General features: G+C 40.5%; 1 protein-coding gene across 3 annotated transcripts in view; it reads left to right on the top strand.

Annotated features, from left to right (window-relative positions):
- LOC138970631 (tetraspanin-18-like) overlaps nucleotides 1-27,784 on the top strand; it is a 54,065-nt gene that overhangs the window by 5,278 nt on the left and 21,003 nt on the right. The window contains exons 1-4 of one of the 3 annotated variants that reach the window (XM_070343104.1): nucleotides 15,474-15,609; nucleotides 17,668-17,796; nucleotides 22,131-22,337; nucleotides 25,692-25,766. In XM_070343104.1, coding sequence (XP_070199205.1) covers nucleotides 17,737-17,796; nucleotides 22,131-22,337; nucleotides 25,692-25,766 — 342 coding nt within the window. In that variant the 5' untranslated portion in view covers nucleotides 15,474-15,609; nucleotides 17,668-17,736. Of the gene's footprint in view, nucleotides 1-15,473; nucleotides 15,674-17,667; nucleotides 17,797-22,130; nucleotides 22,338-25,691; nucleotides 25,767-27,784 lie in introns of those variants that run through there. The other 2 variants (XM_070343103.1, XM_070343102.1) reach the window with 2 other exon arrangements.

Genomic DNA, 27,784 nt, shown 5'->3' with positions numbered 1-27,784 from the left:
AAAAACTGTATGAAGTTCAGTTTTCTGGGGAAAATAATGTATGAAACCGCTTTATGTTGTTTAAATTAATGAGATGTGTGCATTTTGTTGCGTGTGATCTGTTTATTAAATGAAATATTGTTGAAAACTGACTGTCGGATTGCAGTCTGTTGTCGAAGAAACTGAGTGAAAAGAAGGGGAACTACTCTTGTCGCTAGTATGAGTTACTTGCCTTGCGGGAAATTGCTTGTGATGAACGTTTGAGCACGGCAGATCTAGATTCAGAAAACAACCGAACTCATGGATTTTATATGGAGATTCATGTGTTCAGGCCTGTAGTTGTTAATTTAAATGCGGTATGTTTGTATTGTTTGCTCCAGAGATGTATACTTCGTACATTAGAGCGTTCGGAACTTTTCAGTCGCAAAAAGTAGTACCGAAGCAGAACAACTTCTCAACCCATTGCACTATCGAGGATTCAGGCTGTTGCTGGGTCGTTATTTGTTTGGTTGCTGGGTCATTATCGAAAAATAACTACCCCTACAAGTTTACAGAGGTAAAGAAGCAGAGGGGTAATAAATTGTACTACGTTGCAAGCCCCTGGAGCAATTTTTTTATTAGTGCTTTTGTGAACAAGAAACAATTAACAAGTGGCTCTATCCCATCTCCCCCCCCTTTCCCCGTCGCGATATAACCTTCGTGGTTGAAAATGACGTTAAACACCAAATAAAGAAAGTAAGAAAGTTTCACCTCACTGAACCCAGTCAGGAGATTCCTGAGAAAGTTATGATCTATATAGATCTATTATATACAGACATTTCTTGTGACAATGACAGCTTATTACTTGTAAGGTGCAAGGGAAACTTGATCTGATATTTCCTGATTTTCTGAATTGTGTGATATCATCATGATACACTGTTTTTAGCAATTTGTGATCTATGCGCTGTTATTGTTACTCTTAGTTCCTTTAAATGATTCATAAAACTGAGCTATTTAAGTTAACTTTTCAAGCTTTGAATAATGTAGTTTGTTCTGTCAGATTTAAAAAGGGCAGTTATAGCAGTGAGTGGATTTTCTAATATTAATAAGATACAAAATAGTTTGAGTTGATCTGTGTGTTTGTACTGGAAGTGGAAGTCAGTACGTGTAAGTATGCACCTTGCAAGTTTGCCGGATTTAATTTGAAAAAAACGCCTAAATAGTAAATACAGTTGTAGTACATTTGATTTAATATTCAACTAATACAGATGTGATTGATCACATTTTAATATTTTGGAACTAGGAAGGATTTTTTCTCAAGGTGGTGGAGGTTCACAATAGAATTCCGTTTTTTTTCGGTCATGTCCAGGTTATTAATCATTAGTTCGATTATGTCTGTGGTTTGTTGTTGCTCAATACTCATTTCTGTAACATTCTATCGGTTGAGTGTAACTTTGTATTCGTGTGTGATTCTGTCACTGCTGCTGACAGAGGTCATTAAGGTTAATTGTAGAAAGTACAGGGCTTGCTTCAGACACTCAGAAAGTTAAGACCTGGCGCTGGAAAGAACATGTTCCATGTGTTGATAATTAGACTAGAAAGGGGGGGGGGGGGGGTGGGTGGGTGTTCACACTGTTGCCTCAATGACTATGGACATGTATCTATTCTGTTGTAGAACTTGTAACATATTCAGTCTCTCTGGTCTTGTATCTTATTGGTTTAGCTTTCATATTCTGTGGGTATTTTCCTGTGTGCGTTTGGTTATGTTTTGTTGGCATGTTGATTTTCTGTGGGTCTTAAAATATTCTTGCAAACATTGATTGTGCAGTCTTGACAGACAGTCCTCGCTGTCTCGTTCTCAGAGTCGTAAGGATGCTGTCTTAGTAACTGATTTAGTTTTTAACAAATTTCAAGTCATATCTTCCAGGCTGGAAAACGTCAGGGGATTTAGTAGAACTTGGGTTGAGAAAAAAAGGCAATGTCAAACATTTGTGAGCCTGCATGGGAAAACCTGGCTAAAGACGCAGCGAGCTATTTTCGGCTACAATGGAAATAGGTCAGAAGGGATCAAATTATCAATCTTCAGATTTACCTCAAAATCGCTTTATTGATCATCGAAGTTACTTCATCATCCCAAAAGGATTTCACCTGTGTATTTCAAGACAGAACTGTGAAAAAAAACTATTAGATCGATTCTGTGTTTTGTAAAATATTTGTCGAAGTCTGAAGTTTCATATTATTTCAAAAAGTAAAAATTCTCCCATTTACTGTTTAGCCTGGTTTTCCCATGCAGGCTCACATTTTTGTTCTGTAGAAAGCTACAAAGCCTGTATACAAAGTCACCAAGAAAAGAAAAAGTTCATACTCATAGGAGGTAGGGTCCAGTTTTTCTGAATTTCTGTTCATAATGTATAGAAGTAACCTCCACTTTTAGGTGGTCATTTTTCCATTTGTTTTGTTTGGACTTATGCCTCTGAATTCCGGGGGGGGGGGGGGGGTGGGGGAGGATAGGGCAGCAGCAACACTCACCCATTACCTACTCAAGGTGTTCAGGCTTCACCTCTGATGCCATTACTCCGCCTTGACCCTCCTTTTATGGCCTGATTCTCTGGGTGTTTTGGAAACAGGGGGGGGGGGGGGGGGAGGATGTGTGTAATGTCAGTGTCAGTACTGGCTAGTCCTATTTGACCCTGTTCAATAGCCAGCAGGAAAAATACATTTGTTGGTGTTCCAGGGTTTAGCCTGGGAGAAAAAGGCAATGGGACATTTCAATCAAATTCCGATGGGACATAGTCAAAGGCAAGAAGCGCCTAAGAGGCCTGTATGCGTTTTGACCAAAGACGCAAAATGGTGCAATATTGTGCTATCTGAGAATTAGCCGCTATATCGTTTTATCTCTGTATGTGTGTGTGTAATCTGATGTAAAGTGTACATTTGGTGTTGCAGTGGTACATTATCTCAATGCGCCCTTTGACGCACTGAAGGGAATTGTGATGGGACAGTTTCAGATTTAATGCGCCAATGGTGCAGGGCGCACTAGTAAATGAAACCCTGGTGTTCAGTTATTAACATGAACGAGGGAATGGTGCTGCATTTGCAGGGTGATGCCATTGCCAGAAGTATTGCATATCAGGAGACATATATATTTATTTAGACTTAGAGAGGTAAATTTGGATTACAGTACTCAAAAGAAAAAAATGATAAACAATATATTCTACTTACCACAGGCTTGTGAATTATTTTGTAGTCTGTCCTTTGCCCCTCATACATGTATCTAACAATCTTCGAGAAAGCGATGCGTACAAAGTCTGTAATAATACTTTTTGTGCGCCTTGTGGTGAGATTTGTGCGCGTTATGAATTCTCGTATTATTATTATTACTATTATTATAAGAAGTAGATTTGCAACTGAGTGGTCAATGCTTGGCATACCAAATAAGGGTGTGTATCGCTATCACTTATACATGTCATTTGTCTTGCGTCCCGTGCTGCTATATCACTATGTTGACTAGTAATGCTACAATTGTCATTTGTCCAGAATCCCTATAAATATAATGAATAATGACGTTCAACAACCAGCCATGCAAGGAGGAAAGGGGGAAGAGATGACTGTGTTCTAGTGTCTTACTTTTAATGCAATACTTCTTCATCAAGTTTTTGTCAGTCAGTCATATTTCCAGGTGTTGGCTATTCTATGCCAGCAGCTCAGGATTAGAAATAGGAGAAGTCCATATGTAGTATTCATTGCTCATGACAATGTGAACGTGAAATTGTTCTGCTGTAATCAATATGCTGCTGCAATTATTGTACTTGTACTGTAGATTATTACCTTCCTTGTCACATCTACCAACAGGTCTATACAATTTACCTGCAAGATGATGGCTCATAAAATTGAATCGTTCACAGGTAGGGAATAGAAGGTGTTTTCCATCAATGTGGAGACTATGAATACATTGGAACCCCTATTCTAAGACCCCCCCAATTTAAGACTTCCTCCCTTTTAAGACCCTGTTTTCTTGGACTTTCTATTCATTATCTCTGTAAATTAACCCCCATATTAAGACCCCCCCAATTTAAGACTTCCTTACCCTTTTCAGACCCTGTTTTCTTAGACTTTCTATTCATTATCTCTGTAAATTAACCCCCATATTAAGACCCCCCCAATTTAAGACTTCCTCCCTTTTAAGACCCTGTTTTCTTGGACTTTCTATTCATTACCTCGGTAAATTAACCCCCATTTTATTAAAGACTCCCCACCGTTTTAAGATCTGATTGTTTCAGATTTGTAGAGGTCTGGAGGGTTCCACTGTAATAGCAACAGCTGATGAGATTGTGGAACCCCCCTTTTGAGACCTCTACAAATCTGACAAATGAAAGGTGTTTAGCCGAAGATTGGTGGCAGTGATTGAACTGCCTTCAGGTTTCCCTTGTAACCAATCAGTGTTCATTAACGGCTGCGTCTGTTCTCTCATTTAATGATTTATTTTGGGCGTGGCAAGCCTTCTTCTTGTCGTTTAGTGAGTTACAGCCTGCCCTTCTTTACGAATGTAGTTGACAATGATTTGTAGATGTACGCATTTTTTGGCAGTGCACGGATGCAATGAGAGTTACATTGTTGTCATTGGCTGAGTGTGTGATTTCATGGAAGTGTTGGTGATCTGTTAGCTCCCTTTTCTGTTTCCCAAGATTAAATATTTTTGGCAGTTAGATTAGGGAATTTTATTAAAATGTATGGTTGGTGTTGATGTCGACTTTTGATGTCGGTGGTCCAAGATTTCCAAACTGATTTAAAGTGTCATGGCTTAAAAGACAGCTGACTGTCACTGTCAGTTACATGAGGGTTTTGTGAATTTGTTGATCAGATCGAGTTGCTGCCTTAAAATCCTCACATTGATTCATTTTTTTCCCAGTGGAACTCAGAGGAGCCTTGTCATTTATTAGTGTTACACAGTACTAAACCATGTACAACAAGTGGATAGTAAAATTTCCCCCTCGAGATAAGCATTGTGAGCATTTAGGGTATAGTCGAATCTGCTTAAACTGACCATCCATGGGGCTGTGCAACCAAAAGCGGTCGTAAAAGACAGCAGGGGACGATTCACTATTATGGATAAGTCAATACTAACGAAAAAAAAAGCTTGTTTTGGGGTGGTTGCAGCATGCTCAGTCTTGCTGTGGCAGTGTGGGCATGCAGTTCTCATGGTTCTTTAACTGAGAGCAGGTTTGGGGGGTGCTGAATGTAGCATGACATAATTAACATCTGTGGTACTTATTACCAAGGGAGGCACCTGGTAAAAGTGTGGCACGGATGTACTGCATGCATGAGTGACTCAGGACTGTTGAAAAAAAAGTTCCCACTCTCCAAGGCAAGCACTGAATTAGGTACAAAAAAGCAGGTGCTTGTGGCATAAAGTGCTGTTCACAGACTTTCAACCAACTTTTCCTCACTTTTGTTGGTTTGAAATCGCTTCAATCAATCAATGAGGCTTATATCGCGCATATTCCGTGGGTACAGTTCTAGGCGCTCTGCAGTGATGCCGTGTGAGATGAAATTTTATACGGCCAGTAGATTGCAGCCATGTCGGCGCATATTTACCTTTCACGGCCTATTATTCCAAGTCACACGGGTATGGTAGACAATTATTAACTGTGCCTAAGCAATTTTGCCAGGAAAGACCCTTTTGTCAATCGTGGGATCTTTAACGTGCACACCCAATGTAGTATACACGGGGGGTGGTTCGGACACCGAAGAGAGTCTGCACACAAAGTTGACTCTGTGAAATAAATTTCCGCCGAACCTGGGATCGAACTCGCGCTGACAGCGGCCAACTGAATACAAATCCAGCGCGCTACCAACTGAGCTATATCCCCGCTTCAGAGTTGTTGAGGCCAAGTCGGTGAAAAGTCTGCCATGTGATTGTGAACAAATTGCTAGCCTAACGAGTTAGGACAGATTTTGATTTGACTTGATGGCACGGACAAAAATCGCTTGAAAGTTGGTAGAAAATCTGCCATGTGAACATCACTTAATTTGCCAGGGTGGATGTGTGATGCTTTACAAAAAAAGAGGAAATTTTAGGTACCCCTCAGGTAAAGGTTGTTGATCCTTAACATGTATTACGTTCAATTACCTATGAATTGTTGAATAAACACTGTTTAAACCAAGGTGTGGTCTGGGGTATGTCTATCATGAGTCAAGAATTTAAACCAGCATTATACCCAATGCATCAGCCTTCTGGGTTGTTCAACCCTGTTTGAAAACAGTCTACTACATGTACGTGACAGGTATAAAAGGCTACTGACAAATGGTTTAGAGTGGACAATGTTTGCTTCAGCTGTTGAGAAATAGCACACAGTGTGCATTTAGTTGTGTGGGTGTTAATAAAGACCTGCTTTTTCAGTTGGTAGGGTAGGGTCTGTGACACATGGTGAATATTGCACAGGTACTTGACTGTGTATTATGCTGGCCTGCAGCCCTCGCAGTATAAGTTAAGTGTGTTGTTTATAAAATTCTGGAAACTCGGCTCTTCGTCAATAAGCTCTGTATATTTTTGTTAATTTAATAAGAGACGTGGATTTTGGGCAATTTCCTCAAGGTTTAGAATAGCTAAATGTACTTTTGTGAGTTTCATCATCACATTAAATACATTTCAACGTCATTTGAATAGCTGGTTGTCTGAGCGAACGACGGAGAAGAAGAAGAAGAAGAATAGCTGGTACCTGAGTTGCTATCTGATTTCCTGAGTTCGATCATGTGCCTGTGGCACTGTCAGTATGATGTGGGTCTCTGCCTCTCAATTGATATATATATGCTGACTGCACTGAGTGTCCAACTACAATATTGATCATTGATGATGTTCCAGTTGCCACCCCCTATTTTGATGAGTAATACACAGAGTGTGCTGCCATGGATTAAACTGTCATTAACTTAATTGTATTGTTGTCTGCAAATTATTAGTTTTAGGTTGTGTCTCTATGACCACATTTTCTGCCACAAGTTCACTGTTCTGTGTTCAGTACTTGTCTCTCTGGTACTGATTTCTGACACTGGTGTGTGCTTAAAATACAGCGAGGTTAATAAATCATGTGCCTGTGGCAGTCCCAGTGTTCTAATTGTTATGTCTCTGGAATGTTTGGTTGCTCATAGATCTTGTGCCTGTGGCAGTTCCTGTTCTTTTGGTATGTCTTATTGGTCATAATGACATACATCTTTGGCTGGTGGCAGTCTCCTGTCACTGTTTGTTTGATATGTTTGGTTGTTCATTAGGCACAACAAAAAAAAAAAATAGGTGTGGTTACGGTAACATACTTACATAGCCAAAAAAAATAGGGTAGGAAGGTAGGCAATCACTTTTTTTTTTAAACTTTTTTTTTTAATGTGTACAAATTAAACCTTGACAGGGAAATAAGTGTGCGACTCAAGCGCTTTCGCTTTCATTGCGTTTTCTGCACTCGTTTGTTTTGGTTTTTTTTGTTTTGACAAATGTAATAAAAAGTTATAGGGTCGGGCCCTAAAAATAGGGTAGGTCGGGTTACCGTAACCACACCTATTTTTTTTTTAGGCCTTATCTTCAGCTTGTGTCTGTGGCATGCACTGTTCTTAAATTGGTATGTCTGGTTGGTCATAAATTTTGTGTCTGTGGCACTGGTAGTCTCTGTTTCATATTATGTCTGGTGGGCCATAAATCTTGTGCCTGTGGCAGGCACAGTTCAGTTAGTATGTCTGGTTGGTCATAAATCTTCTGCCTGTGGCAGTCACTATTTGTTTGATATGTCTGGTTGGTCATAAATTTTGTGTCTGTGGCACTGGCAGTCTCTGTTTCATATGTCTGGTGGGCCATAAATCTTGTGCCTGTGGCAGGCACAGTTCAGTTAGTATGTCTGGTTGGTCATAAATCTTCTGCCTGTGGCAGTCACTATTTGTTTGATATGTCTGGTTGGTCATAAATGTTGTGTCTGTGGCACTGGCAGTCTCTGTTTCATATGTCTGGTGGGCCATAAATCTTGTGCCTGTGGCAGGCACAGTTCAGTTAGTATGTCTGGTTGGTCATAAATCTTCTGCCTGTGGCAGTCACTATTTGTTTGATGTCTGGTTGGTCATAAATTTTGTGTCTGTGGCACTGGCAGTCTCTGTTTCATATGTCTGGTGGGCCATAAATCTTGTGCCTGTGGCAGGCACAGTTCAGTTAGTATGTCTGGTTGGTCATAAATCTTCTGCCTGTGGCAGTCACTATTTGTTTGATATGTCTGGTTGGTCATAAATTTTGTGTCTGTGGCACTGGCAGTCTCTGTTTCATATGTCTGGTGGGCCATAAATCTTGTGCCTGTGGCAGGCACAGTTCAGTTAGTATGTCTGGTTGGTCATAAATCTTCTGCCTGTGGCAGTCACTATTTGTTTGATATGTCTGGTTGGTCATACATTTTGTGTCTGTGGCACTGGCAGTCTCTGTTTCATATGTCTGGTGGGCCATAAATCTTGTGCCTGTGGCAGGCACAGTTCAGTTAGTATGTCTGGTGGGTCATAAATCTTCTGCCTGTGGCAGTCACTATTTGTTTGATATGTCTGGTTGGTCATAAAGCTTGTGCTTGTGGCAGGCACTATGTGTTTGATATGTCTAGTGGGCCATAAATCTTGTGTCTGTGACAGGCACAGTTATTTTAGTATGTCTGGTTGGTCATAAATCTTCTGCCTGTGGCATGCACTGTTCTTAAATTGGTATGTCTGGTTGGTCATAAATCTTGTGTGTGGCACTGGCAGTCTCTGTTTCATATGTCTGGTGGGCCATAAATCTTGTGCCTGTGGCAGGCACTGTTCTTTTGGTATGTCTCACAGTCTGGTTGGTCATAAATCTTGTGTCTGTGGCAGTCATCTTCTTTATTTTAATATGTTTGGTGGGCCATACAATTTGTGCCTGTGGCAGGCACTGTTCTTTTGGTATGTGTGTAGGTATTACTATTAGTCTTTATTGGAATAGTAATTGGTCTAGCCATGAATAGATGAGTGGTTGATAATTTGCCAGCTTGTGTACTGCTTACTGTGATAAGTTTACTCTGGCTTAAAATTTGGCAGTGGGACACGCTGGTTTGATCAGCATTTGTTGATCATAGTGAATACATTTTAAGAAGTCTTAAGACTACTGTGAGTGTGAGTGGCTGTTCAATGTCTACTTTTTTCAGAGCGTCCCTAATAATTTGCACTTTGTTTATGGACCCTTCGATTTTGGTTGAACTATGACATTGGGGATTGGCCTAGGGATGTTTTTAGCAATAACTGAATAGTGAAAGGTCAAAAAATCCAATTCAGATCGATGGCAATGTAGGTCTTTTGAGAAGTCAATAAGTGAAGTCCAATCGATTTAAATTATTATGACAGTGCACGACCATTGTCATTAAAGGCAAATTGGTCAGTCATTGCGCTAGACCACCCGAGTATCAGTCTGTCTTCTGAAATGGTGTTGAGTCGACATTGGCTGAAGACTGTCACTCTCTGGCCAAGCTGAAACTTTCAGTGACAGTGATTCCCTGAGACATGATAAATTACACTCACTGTTTGGTGTATGAAGTGACTCACATAATTGTGAATATCAAATGAAGTCTGCATGCAAAAAAATACATTTTTTAAATTGTACTTTAAGTTTAATTACGTTTTCTTGAGTACTAGATTTTGATCTGAAATTTAATTACTCATTTACATGTACTTAGATTAATGAATGCTGACTAACAATTAGACGTATTAAAAACAACTGTGGCTGTGTATTTATATAAATTTAGCTACAGTTTGAACAAACATCATCTACTACTACGGGAAAACAGTACCGTCAAGCACTGCTGAGAGGTTAGGACTGTAGGCCAACATTGGCAACAACAATTGAGAAATTTAAGAATTGTCAGCTTGTCTTGAGACACTCACAGCGCTGTTGTTTTCAGAATATTTTCTTTTCAATCTATGATTTCTACTCGGGTTTAACAGGCAAATCGGCATTGTTTGTTGGGACAAAAATCGACTGTTTAGGTGCGCAAGGTTAAATGCCTGTGTTGCTTTCATGTTCAATTTCGGTGTCATTGGGGATTCACAGTTTTAGTAATTGAACTCTGTTTGTGGTAAAATGGTCCAGAAATAACTTGGGAGGGAATTATAATGACATATTAATTAAGTGGGGGGGGGGGGGGGGGGGGGGGGAATGAATGTGCTTGCGCAAGTTTCACTTTCCTTTCTGGGCTCAAGTGTTCACTTGAGTTAGGGGATTGTCTGATTGTGTAACATTAAGTGGTGTCATGGGGTTATTACGAGTTAGGTAGAGGCAGGTTTCACAATCTTCAATCACAGACTTCCTTTTTTTTCAACAAAATCAATCTTGACAGAGACCTTTGAAATAATGTTTTTATTAAAGCCTTACATCCTCCTGGATGGAATCAAGACAAAAACTTGTATGCAGACGCATTCTTGTCGACATAATGTGATATCTTGTTACAGTACTCTATCAAACAAAGGGATAGACTTAAACAGAATTGGATAACCATTTATTCAAAGAATATTGTCCAGAGGCTTTAATAAATTAAGCATTAACAATGCAAGCAAAATATCATTTCCGAGCTCAGTGAAAAAAGCAGCAAATAAGGACTAATTATGGGAATTCCGTTCTTCTGAACTGCTATTTCGCTGTGATGCACGTCATGAGCATACCTTCAAAAAGTAACAATGTTAATTGCACTCCATTTCTCTTTTTTTTTTTTAAAGTAGAATCATTGACCAATGAAAATAAAACGATCTTGGAAAAAAAGTTGCATATTCTTAGAAATAAATACCTGAAAATGTAACCCTACCCTCTAAATGGTGACATCATGACAGCGAAAAAAATACCGAACAAGTCATGTGAAGCGATAATAAAACATTAAGTTGATTTGAAACTAAAAGATCAACATTGGAACCAGGGACGAGTCATTAACAATGCTAGTGAGATTTGGCTAGCCGAAAGCAGAAGACCGAGACGGGTTGCCTCTGTGATGCATATGAACAAAAAAGGCGATTTTTCTCATTTGAGCAGATTTTCACACTAAGCATGACATATCTGTTTATACATTGGGATCCAGGAAATCGAAAGGATACAATACAACGACTTTTGAATCTGTAATTAAAAGTGTTATTATTATTTGCAATTTTTAGAATGTTATGTAACAAATTTAATAATACAATTCTGAACTTACATAACTTGACGAAATGTAAAACAAGTCGCGTGAAGCGATATATAAACCTGTAGTCAATCTATAGGCATCAAATTGAAGGATAAACTCAAAAAAACAGTCATCGGCGAGACTAAATTCAGATAGTCTTGGTTAACCATACCCGAAAACCGTCACGGGTCACACTCATCTCCGCGAAGCATACTCCACCTGTTTTCTTTAATTCTGAACGCGTTTTTAAAGTAAACATTACATATGTATATATATTTTAAATCAGAAAAAGATAAGAAGTACAATGCAGTAATGTTTGAATCTGTAATGAAATATTTGTTATTGATGACAATTTAATGAGCGAACTTATTCGCTTATTTTCAAGCTACATCAACTCAACTCAACTCAACTCAACTCAAATTTTATTGGCTTCAATTTTCATAGAAGAATTTGTCTTGCGCTTGGGAGAAAGTAAGAGTATAACATATAAAAACAGCATTCATATCACATTTCATGTATCACACACAGTAATCACTAGTATAAGCCTACAATTATCACATTTGTACCTGTATCATACATGCAAATAAATAGTATCACATTTCCACGTATCACACACAATATATACATTACATAACATACAGCAAGCTTCCATCTCCCGCGCCCCCCCCCCTCCCACACATACATATCCTCGCACGTGCGTCGACTCCATACAAATGACATCATCAGTCCATTAACTAAAATGCACAATGACTAGTAGTGGGTACATGATACTTAATACGTGCTCAACTAGACCTGCTAACTAAAATAATAACAGAAACAAAAACAAGGACTGGGCACAACATTTACACGTGTGTGACCTACTTACATCAGGTACTTAGCTCTAATGCAATATCAAAGTCCCGACTGAGTCAAAGATTACTTGACAGTTCCGCCCCAACTATCACAAAAACAGAAAAGATGTCCTCAAAGACTGTGGCAGAGTACCTTAACGCAGTCCTAGTATATCCACTACAGACTGAACTGTGGCATAGTACCTGGACGCAGTCCCAGTATATCCACTACAAACTGAACTGTGACATAGTACCTGGACGCTGTCCCAGTATATCCACTACAGACTGAACTGTGATTAGTACCTGGACGCTGTCCCAGTATATATCCACTACAGGCTGAACTGTGGCATAGTAATTGGACGCTGTGTCAGTATATCTACTACAGACTGAACTGTGGCATAGTACCTGGACGCTGTCCCAGCCCACTGCAGACTGAACCTTAATTGGCACAAGAATCAGAGACGAAGAGGTAACCTTAGCCAATGGTGAAAAAGTGGTTAACAACAACCAAGGGCTGTTCTCTGATTCGAGTCTTGCCATTTCCACTTGAACATCAGCGCACACTTTGATCTTTTTTTAAAAATCCAAGTTGAGGAGATGCAGACCATCGAGAGTGTTGGCCCTACTTAGAGCAAGATGAGATCATTACACCCTAAAAGTGTGCACAGTTTTAGAGGTCTAGCTTGAAAAACATCAGAGATAACCCCAACGTTAAGGTTTTTTGTCTACGTACATGGGGATGGATACATGTGAATCCTAATACTCACCATTACATAGGTGAGTCAAAACCACTGCCCTACAGTTTGGCATTTGGAAAGTTAAAACAAGTCGCGTAAGGCGAAATTACTACATTTAGTCAAGCTGTGGAACTCACAGAATGAAACTGAACGCACTGCATTATTTCACAATGACCGTAGTCCACCGCTCGTGCAAAAGGCAGTGAAATTAACGAGCCTGTTTAGTGCGGTAGTGGTTGCGCTGTGCTACATAGCACGCTTTTCTGTACGCTTCATTTTAACTTTCTGAGCGTGTTTTTAATCCAAACATATCATCTATATATCTATATAGGGCTTGTGTCTGTCTGTCTGTCTGTCTGTCTGTCTGTCTGTCTGTCTGTCTGTCACTTCGCGATGCACGGCCAAAGTTCTCGATGGATCTGCTTCAAATTTGGTGGGCATATTCAGGTAGACCCCGGACACAATCTGGTCGATGAAAATTTTCAACACGTGCTCTAAGCGCGGCGCGGTGAACCGATTTTGGTTTTTCTGTAGATCCATTTCCAGTAACTCTTCCTTATCTTCTCCAGTGTTTTGCGCGTTTATCTTCCTTCCTTCGTGTGGCGTCAATCACGTCAACACGTGCTCTAAGCTGGCTAAGCCGGCGAACCGCCACGCCTGCATACTCCGTCTCGCGATCATTCCGGCGAAGCAGGTGCGAACCGCAACGCTGCATACTCCGTCTCGCGATTCACCCGACGAAGCGGGTAATCCTCTAGTATCTATATGTTTTTGGAATCAGGAACCGACAAGAAATAAGATGAAAGTGTTTTTAACTTGATTTCGTAAATTTTATTTTAATCATAATTTTTATATTTTTAATTGTCAGAGCTTGTTTTTAATCCAAATATAACATATTTATATGTTTTTGGAATCAGAAAATGATGAAGAATAAGATAAACGTAGTTTAGGATCATTTTATAAAAAAATTATTTTATTACAATTTTCAGATTTTTAATGACCAAAGTCATTAATCAATTTTTAAGCCTCCAAGCTAAAATGCAATACCAAAGTCCGACCTTCGTCGAAGATTGCTTGGCCCAAATTTCTATCAATTTGATTGAAAAATGAGGGTGTGACAGTGCCGCCTCAACTTTTACAAAAAGCCGGATATGACGTCATCAAAGACATTTATCGAAAAAATGAAAAAAAGTATCTGGGGATATCATTCCCAGGAACTCTCATGTAAAATTTCATAAAAGATCGGTCCTATATGATCGTGACTGGCTGTCTTTCCAAGTTGGAACGTTTTCAATCTGCTGTCTGACGTCATCAAAGTGTTGAAAAACGTACGGCGATGTCTATAAAACTCTCACTTGACCACAACATTCACAATGCCGTGCATTCAAGGATTGAAAAAAACACGGGCATTGAACAGACACAGTCATTGAATGTTGTTATTTTACACATGAATCTGCTTAAAATTTGGTAAGAAATGACCGTCAATCTAGTAGTGCCGGGCGGTCGTGAGAATTCAAGATTTTCAGAGACAGACAGTAAATAACGTGTTCTGAAATGAACACATGCCGAAAAATTCTTTAGTCAGCCAGTTGATCATCTGCCTGACAACGGATAGGAAGTGTAAAATTGGTCGCATCATGACAATTTGCTGTGTATGGCGGTTATAACAGACGATTTGTCTGCAGGGCGGTCGTGAGAAAAAATGAGACGGACACCTTGCCCGAGTGACAAAATGACCAAGCGCAAGTAGAATAAGCCGTAGTTAGCCTTTCAAAACCATTTCATGTCGTGATTTGATGGAAATTCCTACTTATTAAAAGCATTTTACGTCCAAACCTTTTGACAGCCATTCAAACTGAACAGATTTGTAATTAATGTTTTTGAGACGGACACATTTAGAAAAAAGACCGTTTACTTCGCATGCGATTGTATCGAATAAATATAAACACATTCATTGTTTTTTTTAACTAAGTGTGTTCATCTATCTCTGTTCTTTGGTTTCTAATGTACTTTTAACTGGATTTCTTTGTGTGTTTTTGTACTGGTGCCTTTGTCTATTGCAATGTGACTAAAAAGGGAAATCGTGTCCGTCTCATTTCTCACGACCGACCTACCTCTTTCGCAGGTGGGGAATACAAACTTGACTTGAATTCGATCAAAGTTTATTTTTCATATGTAAATTCCGAGGACATTCGACATAGACCAGTGAAAATTCACGACTAAGCAAAACGAAACGTTTTATTTAATATCAAAGTCAGGGACATACCCGACTCTGAAGACCGTGAAACCTGTCTAGAGCACAGATTCAACTATGACAAAATATAGTTTATATTGTGAGTGAAACGCTTAGACTTACGAACAATATGATATGGCACTGCATGATCCATCCCAGGGTTACAATCTTATTGGCTCATAATATGTTCCGCTTGCATAAGATTCTCATTTGTTGTTCTTGTTTTACTTCTTTGTTTATCAGTTTTATTATTTTTGTTGTTTTTGCTTTATACAAAACTCTGCAAACGGAATGCCTCATGCGCACATTAACTTTCTTTAATTGGGCTGTTTTAAACATTATTCAATGCTAAACATGACAAGTTTATGCATTGCTCAGAGCCAGAAAGTGAGACATGGTGTGTTATACACTGCATTTTTTCTCATGCACATTGCCTTAGCACATGTTCTTTGGGCTTATGATGCAGTGCTATTTTTGTACTAGGAAGTATTTACACACTCGCACAGGTGTTTCGCAGTGTTTACGTGGCCAGAGGTACTTTCAGTCTTGCCTGGGGTATTAGGGCAGGGAACAAGTCTAGTTTCAGTGTTGTGTTTGAATAAGGGGCTGGAAAAAAGTTAGAACGAGAAAATATAACAGCAAAGTCCTTGATAGTGTGGTTTAAAAAAACGGGGTATAGGGTGAGTCACTGACTGATCTTACAAGTTATTTTTGTTCATCGACCAGTCTGTGAGAGAAGCTGAGGTAATAATACATAGCTGGTTTACTGTGTGTATTTTGTGTTGCGGATTATGGCACCCCTATACAGCGTACCCCCTTTTTAGACATAGCCCGAAGTGCAAATACTTTCAAACACGGTCGTCAGTTGGAGGTTGTTACTGTACTTTCAAACACGGTCGTCAGTTGGAGGTTTTTACTGTACTTTCAAACACGGTCGTCAGTTGGAGGTTTTTACTGTACTTTCAAACACGGTCGTCAGTTGGAGGTTTTTACTGTACTTTCAAACACGGTCGTCAGTTGGAGGTTTTTACTGTACTTTCAAACACGGTCGTCAGTTGGAGGTTTTTCCTTTCCTATCAAACACGGCCGGTCGTCAGTTGGAGGTTTTTACTGTACTTTCAAACACGGTCGTCAGTTGGAGGTTGTTACTGTACTTTCAAACACGGTCGTCAGTTGGAGGTTTTTACTGTACTTTCAAACACGCCCGTCGTCAGTTGGAGGTTTTTACTGTACTTTCAAACATGGTCGTCAGTTGGAGGTTTTTACTGTACTTTCAAACACGGTCGTCAGTTGGAAGTTTTTACTGTACTTTCAAACACGGTCGTCAGTTGGAGGTTTTTACTGTACTTTCAAACACGGTCGTCAGTTGGAGGTTTTTACTGTACTTTCAAACACGGTCGTCAGTTGGAGGTTTTTACTGTACTTTCAAACACGGTCGTCAGTTGGAGGTTTTTACTGTACTTTCAAACACGGTCGTCAGTTGGAGGATTTTACTGTACTTTCAAACACGGTCGTCAGTTGGAGGTTTTTACTGTACTTTCAAACACGGTCGTCAGTTGGAGGTTTTTACTGTACTTTCAAACACGGTCGTCAGTTGGAAGTTTTTACTGTACTTTCAAACACGGTCGTCAGTTGGAGGTTTTTACTGTACTTTCAAACACGGTCGTCAGTTGGAGGTTTTTACTGTACTTTCAAACACGGTCGTCAGTTGGAGGTTTTTACTGTACTTTCAAACACGGTCGTCAGTTGGAAGTTTTTACTGTACTTTCAAACACGGTCGTCAGTTGGAGGTTTTTACTGTACTTTCAAACACGGTCGTCAGTTGGAGGTTTTTACTGTACTTTCAAACACGGTCGTCAGTTGGAAGTTTTTACTGTACTTTCAAACACGGTCGTCAGTTGGAGGTTTTTACTGTACTTTCAAACACGGTCGTCAGTTGGAGGATTTTACTGTACTTTCAAACACGGTCGTCAGTTGGAGGTTTTTACTGTACTTTCAAACACGGTCGTCAGTTGGAGGTTTTTACTGTACTTTCAAACACGGTCGTCAGTTGGAAGTTTTTACTGTACTTTCAAACACGGTCGTCAGTTGGAGGTTTTTACTGTACTTTCAAACACGGTCGTCAGTTGGAGGTTTTTACTGTACTTTCAAACACGGTCGTCAGTTGGAGGTTTTTACTGTACTTTCAAACACGGTCGTCAGTTGGAAGTTTTTACTGTACTTTCAAACACGGTCGTCAGTTGGAGGTTGTTACTGTACTTTCAAACACGGTCGTCAGTTGGAGGTTTTTACTGTACTTTCAAACACGCCCGTCGTCAGTTGGAGGTTTTTACTGTACTTTCAAACATGGTCGTCAGTTGGAGGTTTTTACTGTACTTTCAAACACGGTCGTCAGTTGGAGGTTTTTACTGTACTTTCAAACACCGGGATTTCGGTTTAAACTGAAAAAGAAAACAAAACTAAATTTGAATTGGCAACGAATAGCCGAAAGTTAGGTTGATGGGGCATGAAAAAACAACCATGATTAACCAATACTTGTTAGACGTACCGATTTAAGACCTTCTTGTTCATGATGTTTATAAACTTTCAGTCCAGTTTAAGACACTCCCTCTGTTACTGTTAGGGCCTGTTTGGAGGTCTTTAACTTAATGAAAATGGGAGTGTCCACCGTGTGCGGTAGCGTGATTGAGTTGCAGTGTTACGCCAGAGTGTTGTAAGTGTTGCCTGATTGATTTCAGATTTGACTGATCCGTTGACACAGTACATTGGAGTGCGCTGCGCATAAACATCGCATAAACATCGTCACCATGAGTTGCGGAGCTAGCTGTGCCAGGCTTTTATTGATCGCCTTCAATTTTGTCTTCTGGGTAAGTGTTGGAAAAGGCCCACAGGGAAACGCTGTAATGGCCTGTGTCTTTTTTTCTCTCTCTGAATCTCTCTCTCTTTGATCCTGACATTGCTTCTACTGTGGAACTCCCCTTTCATTTTTAAAAACACCCCACGGAAATAAGACAAAGAATGGCATGCAGGGTAGTACAGAACACCTGGCTGTTTTAGATTTTCTATTCATGAGTTTTGTAAATTTACCTCCATTTTACGACTCGCTCCTTTTTAAATTTAAGATCTGATTGTCTCAAAGGAAGGTTCCATTGTATTGCGATTTCTGCATCTACATGATCTAGTTCTGCTTATAAGTCTGACAGAAAATTCTGTCAACTATAAAGACTGCTTATTTGTAATGTCAACGTACGTACAATGTACTACTTCTGTAATACAATTTGCTGATCACAGCTAACTAGTGAATGGTTTTATCTGTCTGCATGTAGATGATTAAATATTCCAATAATGTTCTGTTTTCTTTTGATGATTTAAAACTAAAAGCGTTATATTTTAAGTGGACCGTCTCGGTGAATCTGAGTGATCTGCTGTCTCAGTGTCTGCTATGGCTGTTTTAGTTGAGAATTTTGCAAATATTTACAGAATTAGGTTGCATGTGCTGTACTTGTTGTTGTTGTTGTGGTTGTTGTTGTGGTCCTTAAAGTTAAAGTATAGCTGTTGAAGAATTGAGTTCTTATGTTGATGCTTATAAATCTGCTTTAGCAGTCAGGAATCATACTTTTATGAAACTAACAAAGGATTTCTGCAATTACTGACGCTGTGGCAGTCACACTGATCAATGTGAATTTGTATCACTGGAATGTTCTCTTATTTGTGTATGCTATAATGTAAGCTACAAGGATCAGTACAACTAGTGGTAGACAACAATTTGGTCTGGTGCCAGCAAACGCCATGCACCTAGCCTGTGTGTCTGACAGTCTCTGCTGACTGTGGTCAATAAGAAGCTAACATGGCAGATTAGGCCAAAAAGAAAAATATGTCTGTTTCCGGTAACCCAACCGACCCTATTTTTAAGCGCCGACCCTAAAGTTTTTTTTCGCTTTTCGCACCAAAAAACCAACAAAAATACAAAACAACAACCGGGAGGTAATCGGTCGATGAGACTTCACAATCGAAGAGTCAAAACTTGACTAAATGTAAAAACACATAAAAAGACAATAACAAAACGTAAGAAAGAGGTTAAAAAAAATTTTTAACTAAAAAATAAAAAAAACAGCGACCGACCCTATTTTTTCGGCGATGTTACCGGAAACAGACATATTTTTCTTTTTGGCCTTACCAGTCTGGCTTAAACAGACACTAGCATGATTAGTTTTGGATGGTATATTGTTCGCTATTGATTCTTTTCCCCAGCACTACAAAACAGACGCCACTACCACAGAAACTGCAAACTAAGACGACGCCCAGCTTCCAGCTGCAATTGCACTTTCAATGTTCTCAGATTTAGTGTGATTGACAAAACAGTTACAGAGGCATGTTCAAGCAATAATGACGGCAGTGTAACGTATTGGCCTGATCATTGAATGGCAGTTGCAGATATGCCTGCTGCAGGTTTAGTCATTTTATTTCCATATGTAACTCAGGTAAACTGGGCCAAACCGTTTAACTCTTTGGATGGTGTACAGTCTTATACAGTGGAACCTTACCTGCATGGCTACAACCTCTTGGCTTTAACCACCTGCCACGTGTATGATGACCCCGAAGGATTCCCGGTTATTTCTTGTTGTGTTGAACCTTTAATATTTATAATTCACCTGTCCATAAGCAACCTGACCTGTCTATAATTTTTATATTACACTTTTAGTCAGCCCCTCGGGTGGTCGTTTTAGACAGGTTTGACAACACTTGCATTGTGAGGCCTGAATCTCTGATAGTTACCAATACAGACCTGTTTACCCTTCCTATTTTGGAGTAATTTATTACTATTTTTTTGGATTTTAGGGGAAAAATACTCCATTAGAGTTTAGACTACGATTTTCAAATGTGCTTCAACTGAGGTTTGTGTTACTTAATGTTGTTTGTAACCACTGGGTTACTATTTTAGTCATCAGATTACTATTTTTTGACTTGACCATTACTCCAGTCAAGTTTTGGGGGTAAACAGATCTGATTTGGACACTATAAAGACTGCTGTCTCTTTCGTCAAAAAATTTAAAAGCATAATTGCGATTATTCCTCTCTTGAAATTGAAAGGACACCTGGACACTTTGGGCTGATCCTCGCCTGACAAGCAGCATCATGCATTTCTTTTTTTAACGTTATTTACAAGTTTTTAGAACCTTCTTAGCCTCCATGTGATAGAGCGAAATGTAAATAGTTTCAAACACGGCGATGGCGGTTTAACCTGAAGAAGAAAAACAAAACTGAATCGGTCGGCCCCGAATAACCAAATAGGTTGAAGGAACATGAAAGACCACCGACTAAGATTCCTTTCCTTTTTTTAAATAATTTTGTTTAGGTGAATACTGCATGTGTATAAAAATGTTTCTTTATAAACGCTTGAAGTTCAGTGTCACTCATGTGAGTAAGTTATGTCAGAACTAAATTTACATGACGATTTTTTCTTTTTTTAATCAAGAATTTTACGTCATTGGTCATTGTTTGCTTACATTCATTTCACTGAAGAAGGGCGTGGCCCGAAAGTCTTTGGAACTTGGTGTTTACTGTGTTTTTTTCTAATTAATTAAAGAACTAAATTATGCGTAAATAATTTGTTCCAAGATGCACTAGCTAGCTGATACATTATCAAAACTTTTCAATACTCTTTCTGCTTGGTTGAATGAAATTCTGTGCCCTTTTATAATTCCCGCATGATAAGCGCATGTAAATCATACAAAATGAACCATAACTATGGTGGGAGGGCCTACTTCGCCGGGTATCTTTGGTTGTGCTTCTCTCTTTCAGGGGTGGCGCATTGTCATGCACAATAAAGTTTTGAAGGCGATGTACAAACTAACTGTATACGCCCACGCTGGGAGTGTCTGATGACATTTTGTTTGCTAGTTCATGATTATTTAGACACATCTGCTTTAACATTCAAAACTTGTCTTTTTACAGGCTTCAGATTTTGCAATTTTCTCTGTGTGTTAATTTAAGTACAGTGGAGCCCCCCTTTAAGACATCCAAAATCTGAGAAAATCAGATCTTGAAAAGGCGAGAGTCTTCAAATGGGGGTAAATTTACAGAGGTTATGAACAGAAAACCTGAAAAAGCAAGGTCTTAAAAAGGAGGAAGTCTTAGATTGGGGGGTCTTAAAAAGGGGGTACACCGTGAAGTCACTTGTGAAAATGCCTTTTAATCACCTCTACTTTAGGATCAAGTTTCCTGGGATTTTGTTTTGAAACTGAAATTCAGCATGTTAGAGTTTGACTGACTCAGTCAATGGTTTTTCCCACAAAGAACTAATGCATGCAGATATTTAAATATGAAAGAAGAGCTCATGATTTTTCGATTTTTTTTTCCTGGGCATGACACTACATGTTATCTTTTCTTATTATAGTTCAGGGAAAATCGATGTCACAATGGCCAAAAGAAATAGAATGAAAACATACTTAAGCTTGTTTTCCTTGTAGTGCTAGTTTTTATCATGTTCAGAGTATCGGCGAGTTTCATAGCGCGCTTGACATAAATGTGCAGTTTGGTGCTGCTCGGTTTTTATACTTGATTCATTAATTCGTGTGAGGGGTGTCATTTTTTTCATTATCGTACTTTGCAAATTATCTACTTCATGAAAATGGAAAGGAGATTAAAGGATTCAAAGCAAATAGACTTTTGAATAGTGATTTTTAAGGAATGTATGCAGTAAACTTATATCTGTATATATATATATATATACCCTGAATGAAGGCTGTTTCTGGTACGTGTTTTCAGGCTGCTTCTTAATATTCTTATACTAAGTGCAGCAAAGTATTAACTTTAAAGTAATAAACCACTGACTACTTTTGATGAAACTTATGTTTGAAAGACTGGATTAGGTGCAGAACAAACACTCTGTGCATGAATCCCCACATACACACACACCTCCCACACACACCCCACAGTACACCCCCACCCCCAATAATGAAATGCAATTGTGTTTAGACTTAAGTGGGTCACAGCATGCATGATGATAATGTCTTGCTAACCCTTAGGTCATGAAGATGTTATTATTGTTTAATGTTCTTGTGCAGACATATTTTATTGTGATTCTTAAGCGTTATTTTAAAGCAAGGGCAACACAGAACAAATTATGGCTCTCAAATATAAAACAATAAAAAAATCATTGTTATTACAGTAATATTATTATTTTATTTTTATTTTTCAGCTTTCTGGGGTGGCCATTTTGGGCGTTGGGATCTGGATCCTGGTGGACCCGAACCTTCAAGACTACATCGACGTCATCCACACGACAGATGAGGAGTACTTCAAGAATGCCGCATACATCCTCATCGCTTTCGGAGCCTTCATCTTCCTAGTCGGCTTTTGCGGTTGCTGCGGTGCCATCCGGAACAGCAAGTGCCTTCTGGGATTTGTGAGTAGGATTTGTTTTAGTTGTCTGGAGTGAAAGAGAAGGAGCTCGCAGGCATGCATTATATATTTTAGTGTTGATCCCAGACACAGAAAACATTAGGTCAGTTAGACCTGGATTCAAAATATCTATCGGTCAAAATGTTCTTGCCACAATTAAAAAACAATGTTTTGCCAAAAGACATCCCACATGTGAAAGCTATCAAATATTCAACAGCCTTAGGTCAGAACAATGCTCAGATCAAAACACTGACCGAAAACCAAGGCCTTAAACAGGGATGTTGCCACAAATTCATACCTATAGGACATTAATGTCCTGAGCCCTTCGGCATCAATAGGACATTTGACTGCTTTCAGACATTTTAATAGGACATTATAATTGTGTGCAAAACACAAAATTATCATGTGCAAACACACATATCAGTATATGCACCAACATGTGCGTATATTGTTTTATTACATTTGTTTCAAACAGGACACACACAAAAAAGAAACAAACAAACTAAAAAAACTACCAAAAACTTCAGCACTATCACGAAAAGAAAAATTATCAAATATCGCGCTGTCCGAAGGAATGGAGTTCTCATCGGACCATGACCTCGCTCAGTTGAAAACGATAGGACATCTGACCGCAATGCGGCTATGCGAATCGGACATTTGAGCCTTTTAATCGGTCTATGTCCGATGTCCGACGCCTGACGACATCCCTGCTTAAAACAACACTGCGATGTGAGGCCCCTCCGATGACAGGACACCTTCCATGAAAGGACATAAACTATCGTCCTTTTCTCTTATTATCTTGACCAAAACGCACCTGTTGTGAGAGGCCACCTGCAATGCAGGAACACTTTTGTCTGGTCCCAAGGGTGTCCTGTCATTGCTGGTACCACTCTACTTTTTGACATGTCTCTTTTAGGCAGAGACCGGCACGGTTGGCCTAGTGGTATGGCGTCCGCCCTGTGATCGGGAGGTCATGGGTTCGAACCCCGGCCGGGTCATACCTAAGACTTTAAAATTGGCAATCTAGTGGCTGCTCCGCCTGGCGTCTGGCATTATTGGGTTAGTGCTAGGACTGGTTGGTGCGGTGTCAGAATAATGTGACTGGGTGAGACATGAAGCCTGTGCTGCGACTTCTGTCTTGTGTGTGGCGCACGTTAAATGTCAAAGCAGCACCGCCCTGATATGGCCCTTCGTGGTCGGCTGGGCGTTAAGCAAACAAACAAACAAACAAACAAACACATTTTAGGCAGAGTGTGTGTTTGAGGTGAGAATGGGCGGTTCTGGTGAGGTTATGCCCCCTCTTTCTTTCGGCTGGTAACTGGCGCCCCCTTGCGGCAAGATCACACGAGAAAGGAAAAACAACTTGCATTGGTCCGAAATAGCATATTGGTTTGGTAACAGTTCGTGTGTAAGTCGTGCATTTTATACGGTAAACAGACAATGGTCGGTTCTGGCGAGGTTATGCCCCTTCTTTCTTTCGGCTGGTAACTGGCGCCCCCTTGCGGCAAGATCACACGAGAAAGGAAAAACAACTTGCATTGGTCCGAAATAGCATATTGGTTTGGTAACAGTTCGTGTGTAAGTCGTGCATTTTATACGGTAAACAGACAATGGTCGGTTCTGGCGAGGTTATGCCCCTTCTTTCTTTCGGCTGGTAACTGGTGCCCCCTTGCGGCAAGATCACACGAGAAAGGAAAAACAACTTGCATTGGCCCGAAATAGCATATTGGTTTGGTAACAGTTCGTGTGTAAGTCGTGCATTTTATACAGTAAACAGACAATGGTCGGTTCTGGCGAGGTTATGCCCCTTTTTTCTTTCGGCTGGTAACTGGCGCCCCCTTGCGGCAAGATCACACGAGAAAGGAAAAACAACTTGCATTGGTCCGAAATAGCATATTGGTTTGGTAACAGTTCGTGTGTAAGTCGTGCATTTTATACGGTAAACAGACAATGGTCGGTTCTGGCGAGGTTATGCCCCTTCTTTCTTTCGGCTGGTAACTGGTGCCACCTCGCAGCAAGATCACAGGAGTTGTCTCGCGTTATCACCCCAGAAGCGCTCATTGATGTTACTGAGGGAACAGTAGGTAAAGAGAGCAGATTACGTATTCAAAACTTAATTCCTCTGGTAGTAGGGATGTCAATTTTGGCAATCCTGCAGTTAGCAAGATGCTGGAGCTACCTGTCCTTTCAAAATGCTGAAAACTGTGCGGTCCTTTTCGCACTGGCAGATCAGCTTCCAAACTAATACATTTAATTACTATTGTTTTAGAGTGTGGGAAGTAGGTGCAGTAAGCTATATTCATTTCTGGCGATTTCTGTTTGAGAGATTCATTCGCTTGCGCGGTTTACCAGCAGGCGGCAGAAAAATCAGCCAAGCTAAGTTCTTGTTGTTTATTGTTTGTCTGTGCACTTAAACGACCGTTGGGTCGACATATTTGTGACTGTAGCATAAATTTGTCAACAACAACGTTCCAACAACTTACCTTTCTTGGTTTTTGGCTCACGTAAGTGTAGCCTATGTGATGCTAAACTTTGTCTGTCTGTCTGTCTGTGTGTGTGTGTGTGTGTGTGTGTGTATGTGTGTGCTAGAAACTTTAACATTTGACTAAACACCGAAATACTAATTTTACCTGGTTATTATCCAAGCAATAGCTTCAAAATAGTGAAGCAATGATCAACATTTCGTCGGCACGTATATAAGTTAAAGTGTGTATCCAAAGAAAACGGGTGGTGGGGGGTTTTGGGGGGGTAAAAACAGGTGACTGGTTTGTGTCATGTGTGGTATGTAGACCAGGTCAGGGGTCAAGGTTAGGTCAGATCGCGTGAAGGATTGTGGTATAGATACAGTTATCACCGAGCTGCAGTTCGCTGATTCGGAGAAGACGATTTCACATTGTTCGGTTTCGTAGCGCCAGAAAAATAGATAAAGAACATACCAAAGGAGATTTCCTACATGTTAATCTGCACAGCGTGTTTCTAGTGTCTGCGCGAGGAAGCGCTGTCGAAAGCGCAGTGTCGATCTGGCAGTCGTGTCCCCGTAAGTAGGTTACAGACAGACAGATCTAGATCTATCTATAGGTGTCTCGCACTCTTGCACCGTGTCACCTATGCTTACTGTGTGTGTGTGTATGTGTGACGGAGTGATTGAGTTTGTCTTACTGTTTGTCGATTTCTTACGTGAGCCTTGAAGGCTTCGCCTCTTGTTTTTATACTGTTTGAGAGGTTGCATTTTGTATAGCATTTGCCAGGACTATACTTGTGTGATGCATGCATTTGAGTGGTTTTAATGGCTAGCTGAGGAGAGAAGAGTGGAAAGGGTTGTGAAGTAACTTTACCATGTTCATAATTGTCATTTCAGTACATCTTCTTCCTGGTCTGCGTGTTTGCGGGAGAACTCGCTGCTGGCATCTTGGCTGCCATCTACAAGGACGAGGTTAGTACCCAGCAGAAGATACTGTACAGAATATGGCTGCACAGAGGTACCTGCGATGTGTGGCCCCTCAGATGAGAGGACACCTCCCTTAAAAGGACACATTCTGAGGTCCCTTTGGCTATTATCTCTACCAAAGTATACCTGTCATGACAGGCCACCTGCAATGTAGGGACACGGTTAGCTGGTCCCAGGGGTGTCCTTTCATGGCAGGTACCACTGTAATGTTAAAAGGGGTGTCAACCTTCACTGTGCTTTCTGGGGCGTGGGCAACCAAGAGCCTTGCAAAAGTGTCTGTATCTCGAAAAGTAAAACTATTGGGAGTTTTGGATTGAGTTTTCATGTAATCCTCAAACATAATAGAACCTACCTATCGACCAATTTGTGAAGGATTATCTTTGAAAACAAACAAATAAACAATGACGTCTTTGGAACTACACAGTGGGGATGTTGTGGGTTGTGGATGACCCACATGCATGGAATTAAAGAAGGTATTTGACAGTGTTTATCCCTATTCGGGTGGCGACCGTTGGTCATGTACGTTGAATCCTTCTTTAAAAAAGTATGGGTGGTACATGACCCACATCATCCAGACTGTGTAGTCCAAAGTGTGATCCGGTGAAGGTTAATGAACCCTTGAGAGGAGTAGCAATCTGTGCTTTGCTTAGCCACTTTCATAGCCCACACACTAAAATGTCCTACTTTTTCATCTTGTTCAATTTCAAGCCCTGTTCATGATGTCTCTAAATGTACCTCTAATTTTAGACCCTCTCTTTACAGACATAGTCGTTTCTGAGATTTGAGGTCTGTAAACAGAGGTACCACTCTAGTGCTTCTTTTAGCCAAAAACTGACGGGCGCTGTGGCGTGGTGGTAAGACGTCGGCCTCTTAATCGGAAGGTCGTGAGTTCGAATCTAGGTATGTGAAAATACAAAATAAAGTTTCCATGCGCTCTCTACAGTCAATATTATGTTCATGCATGCTGCTGAAAGGAACTGGGCTGGGTGTATGTACATTTTAGTTAGGTTGACAGAAAAGATATGGCGAAGGGGGGAGGGGGATCTTTCAAGCTTGATATAGCCTCATTGTGTGGTCCTGAGCTCACCTGTGCTGAATCATTTATGGCAGGTATTGATTTTTGTTGATGTTTGTTTGCTTGCTATCGGCTGGTGCCTTTCTCTCTCCTCCTCTCCTTTCCTCTGTCTCTTGATCTGTTCTCTCTCTCTCTCTCTCTCTCTCTCTCTCTCTCTCTCTCTCTCTCTCTCTCTCTCTCTCTCTCTCTCTCTCTCTCTCTCTCTCTCTGCAGCTCAACCCCTCTCTCTCATCCTTCTTCTCTCCCTCACTCCATCCCCCTCCCTCACTCCCCCCCCCCCCCTCCCTCCCTTGGAGTGAAGTGACATTGCTGCAATAAAGCCTTTGGAGGACATCAATCCACAGTAATGGCCTCAAAGTTTCAAACGGAAGCCTGTCAATGTTATTTTAGTTCAATCTGTCACGGAACCCTTCCCTGCTTTCATGCAATTGCAAAAAAGGCGGATATGTTTCTGGTTTGTTCACATAGCTTTCCGGGTAGCTAAGTTGGTAGAGCAGTGTCTGGACTTGTGATCCTATAAGGTCGTAGTTTCGAATCCTGGCAGGGACGGACATGGGTCGACTTTATGTGCAGACTCAGAGACAGTATCCATATCCCACCCCCGTGTCACCACAGTGGCACGTAAAAGACCTGTACATAGCTGCCAACCCTCCCAGATTTTCCGGGAATCTCCTGAATTTGACAACTTCTCCCTGCTCATATATTCAAGACTAAAAGGTCCACCTGGACCCCCTGGCTCCAGGATTTTGACTTCAGAAGGTTGGCAGCTATGCCTGTATCATTCTGCCATAAGCGCAGGTGGCTGGTTACACCTAAACACGCACACAACTGGGTAGCGTGACTTTTGTTGCTGGTACTGCTAGCAGACGGGCGCAGTGGCTTGGTGGTAAGACGTCGGCCTCCTAATCGGGAGGTCGTGAGTTCGAAT

The sequence above is a fragment of the Littorina saxatilis genome, linkage group LG7, assembly GCF_037325665.1.
Source record: "Littorina saxatilis isolate snail1 linkage group LG7, US_GU_Lsax_2.0, whole genome shotgun sequence".
NCBI classification, from domain to species: Eukaryota; Metazoa; Mollusca; class Gastropoda; order Littorinimorpha; family Littorinidae; genus Littorina; species Littorina saxatilis.
The sequence above is the reverse complement of the archived record's forward strand: the minus strand, read 5'-3'. Positions and strand labels throughout refer to the sequence as shown.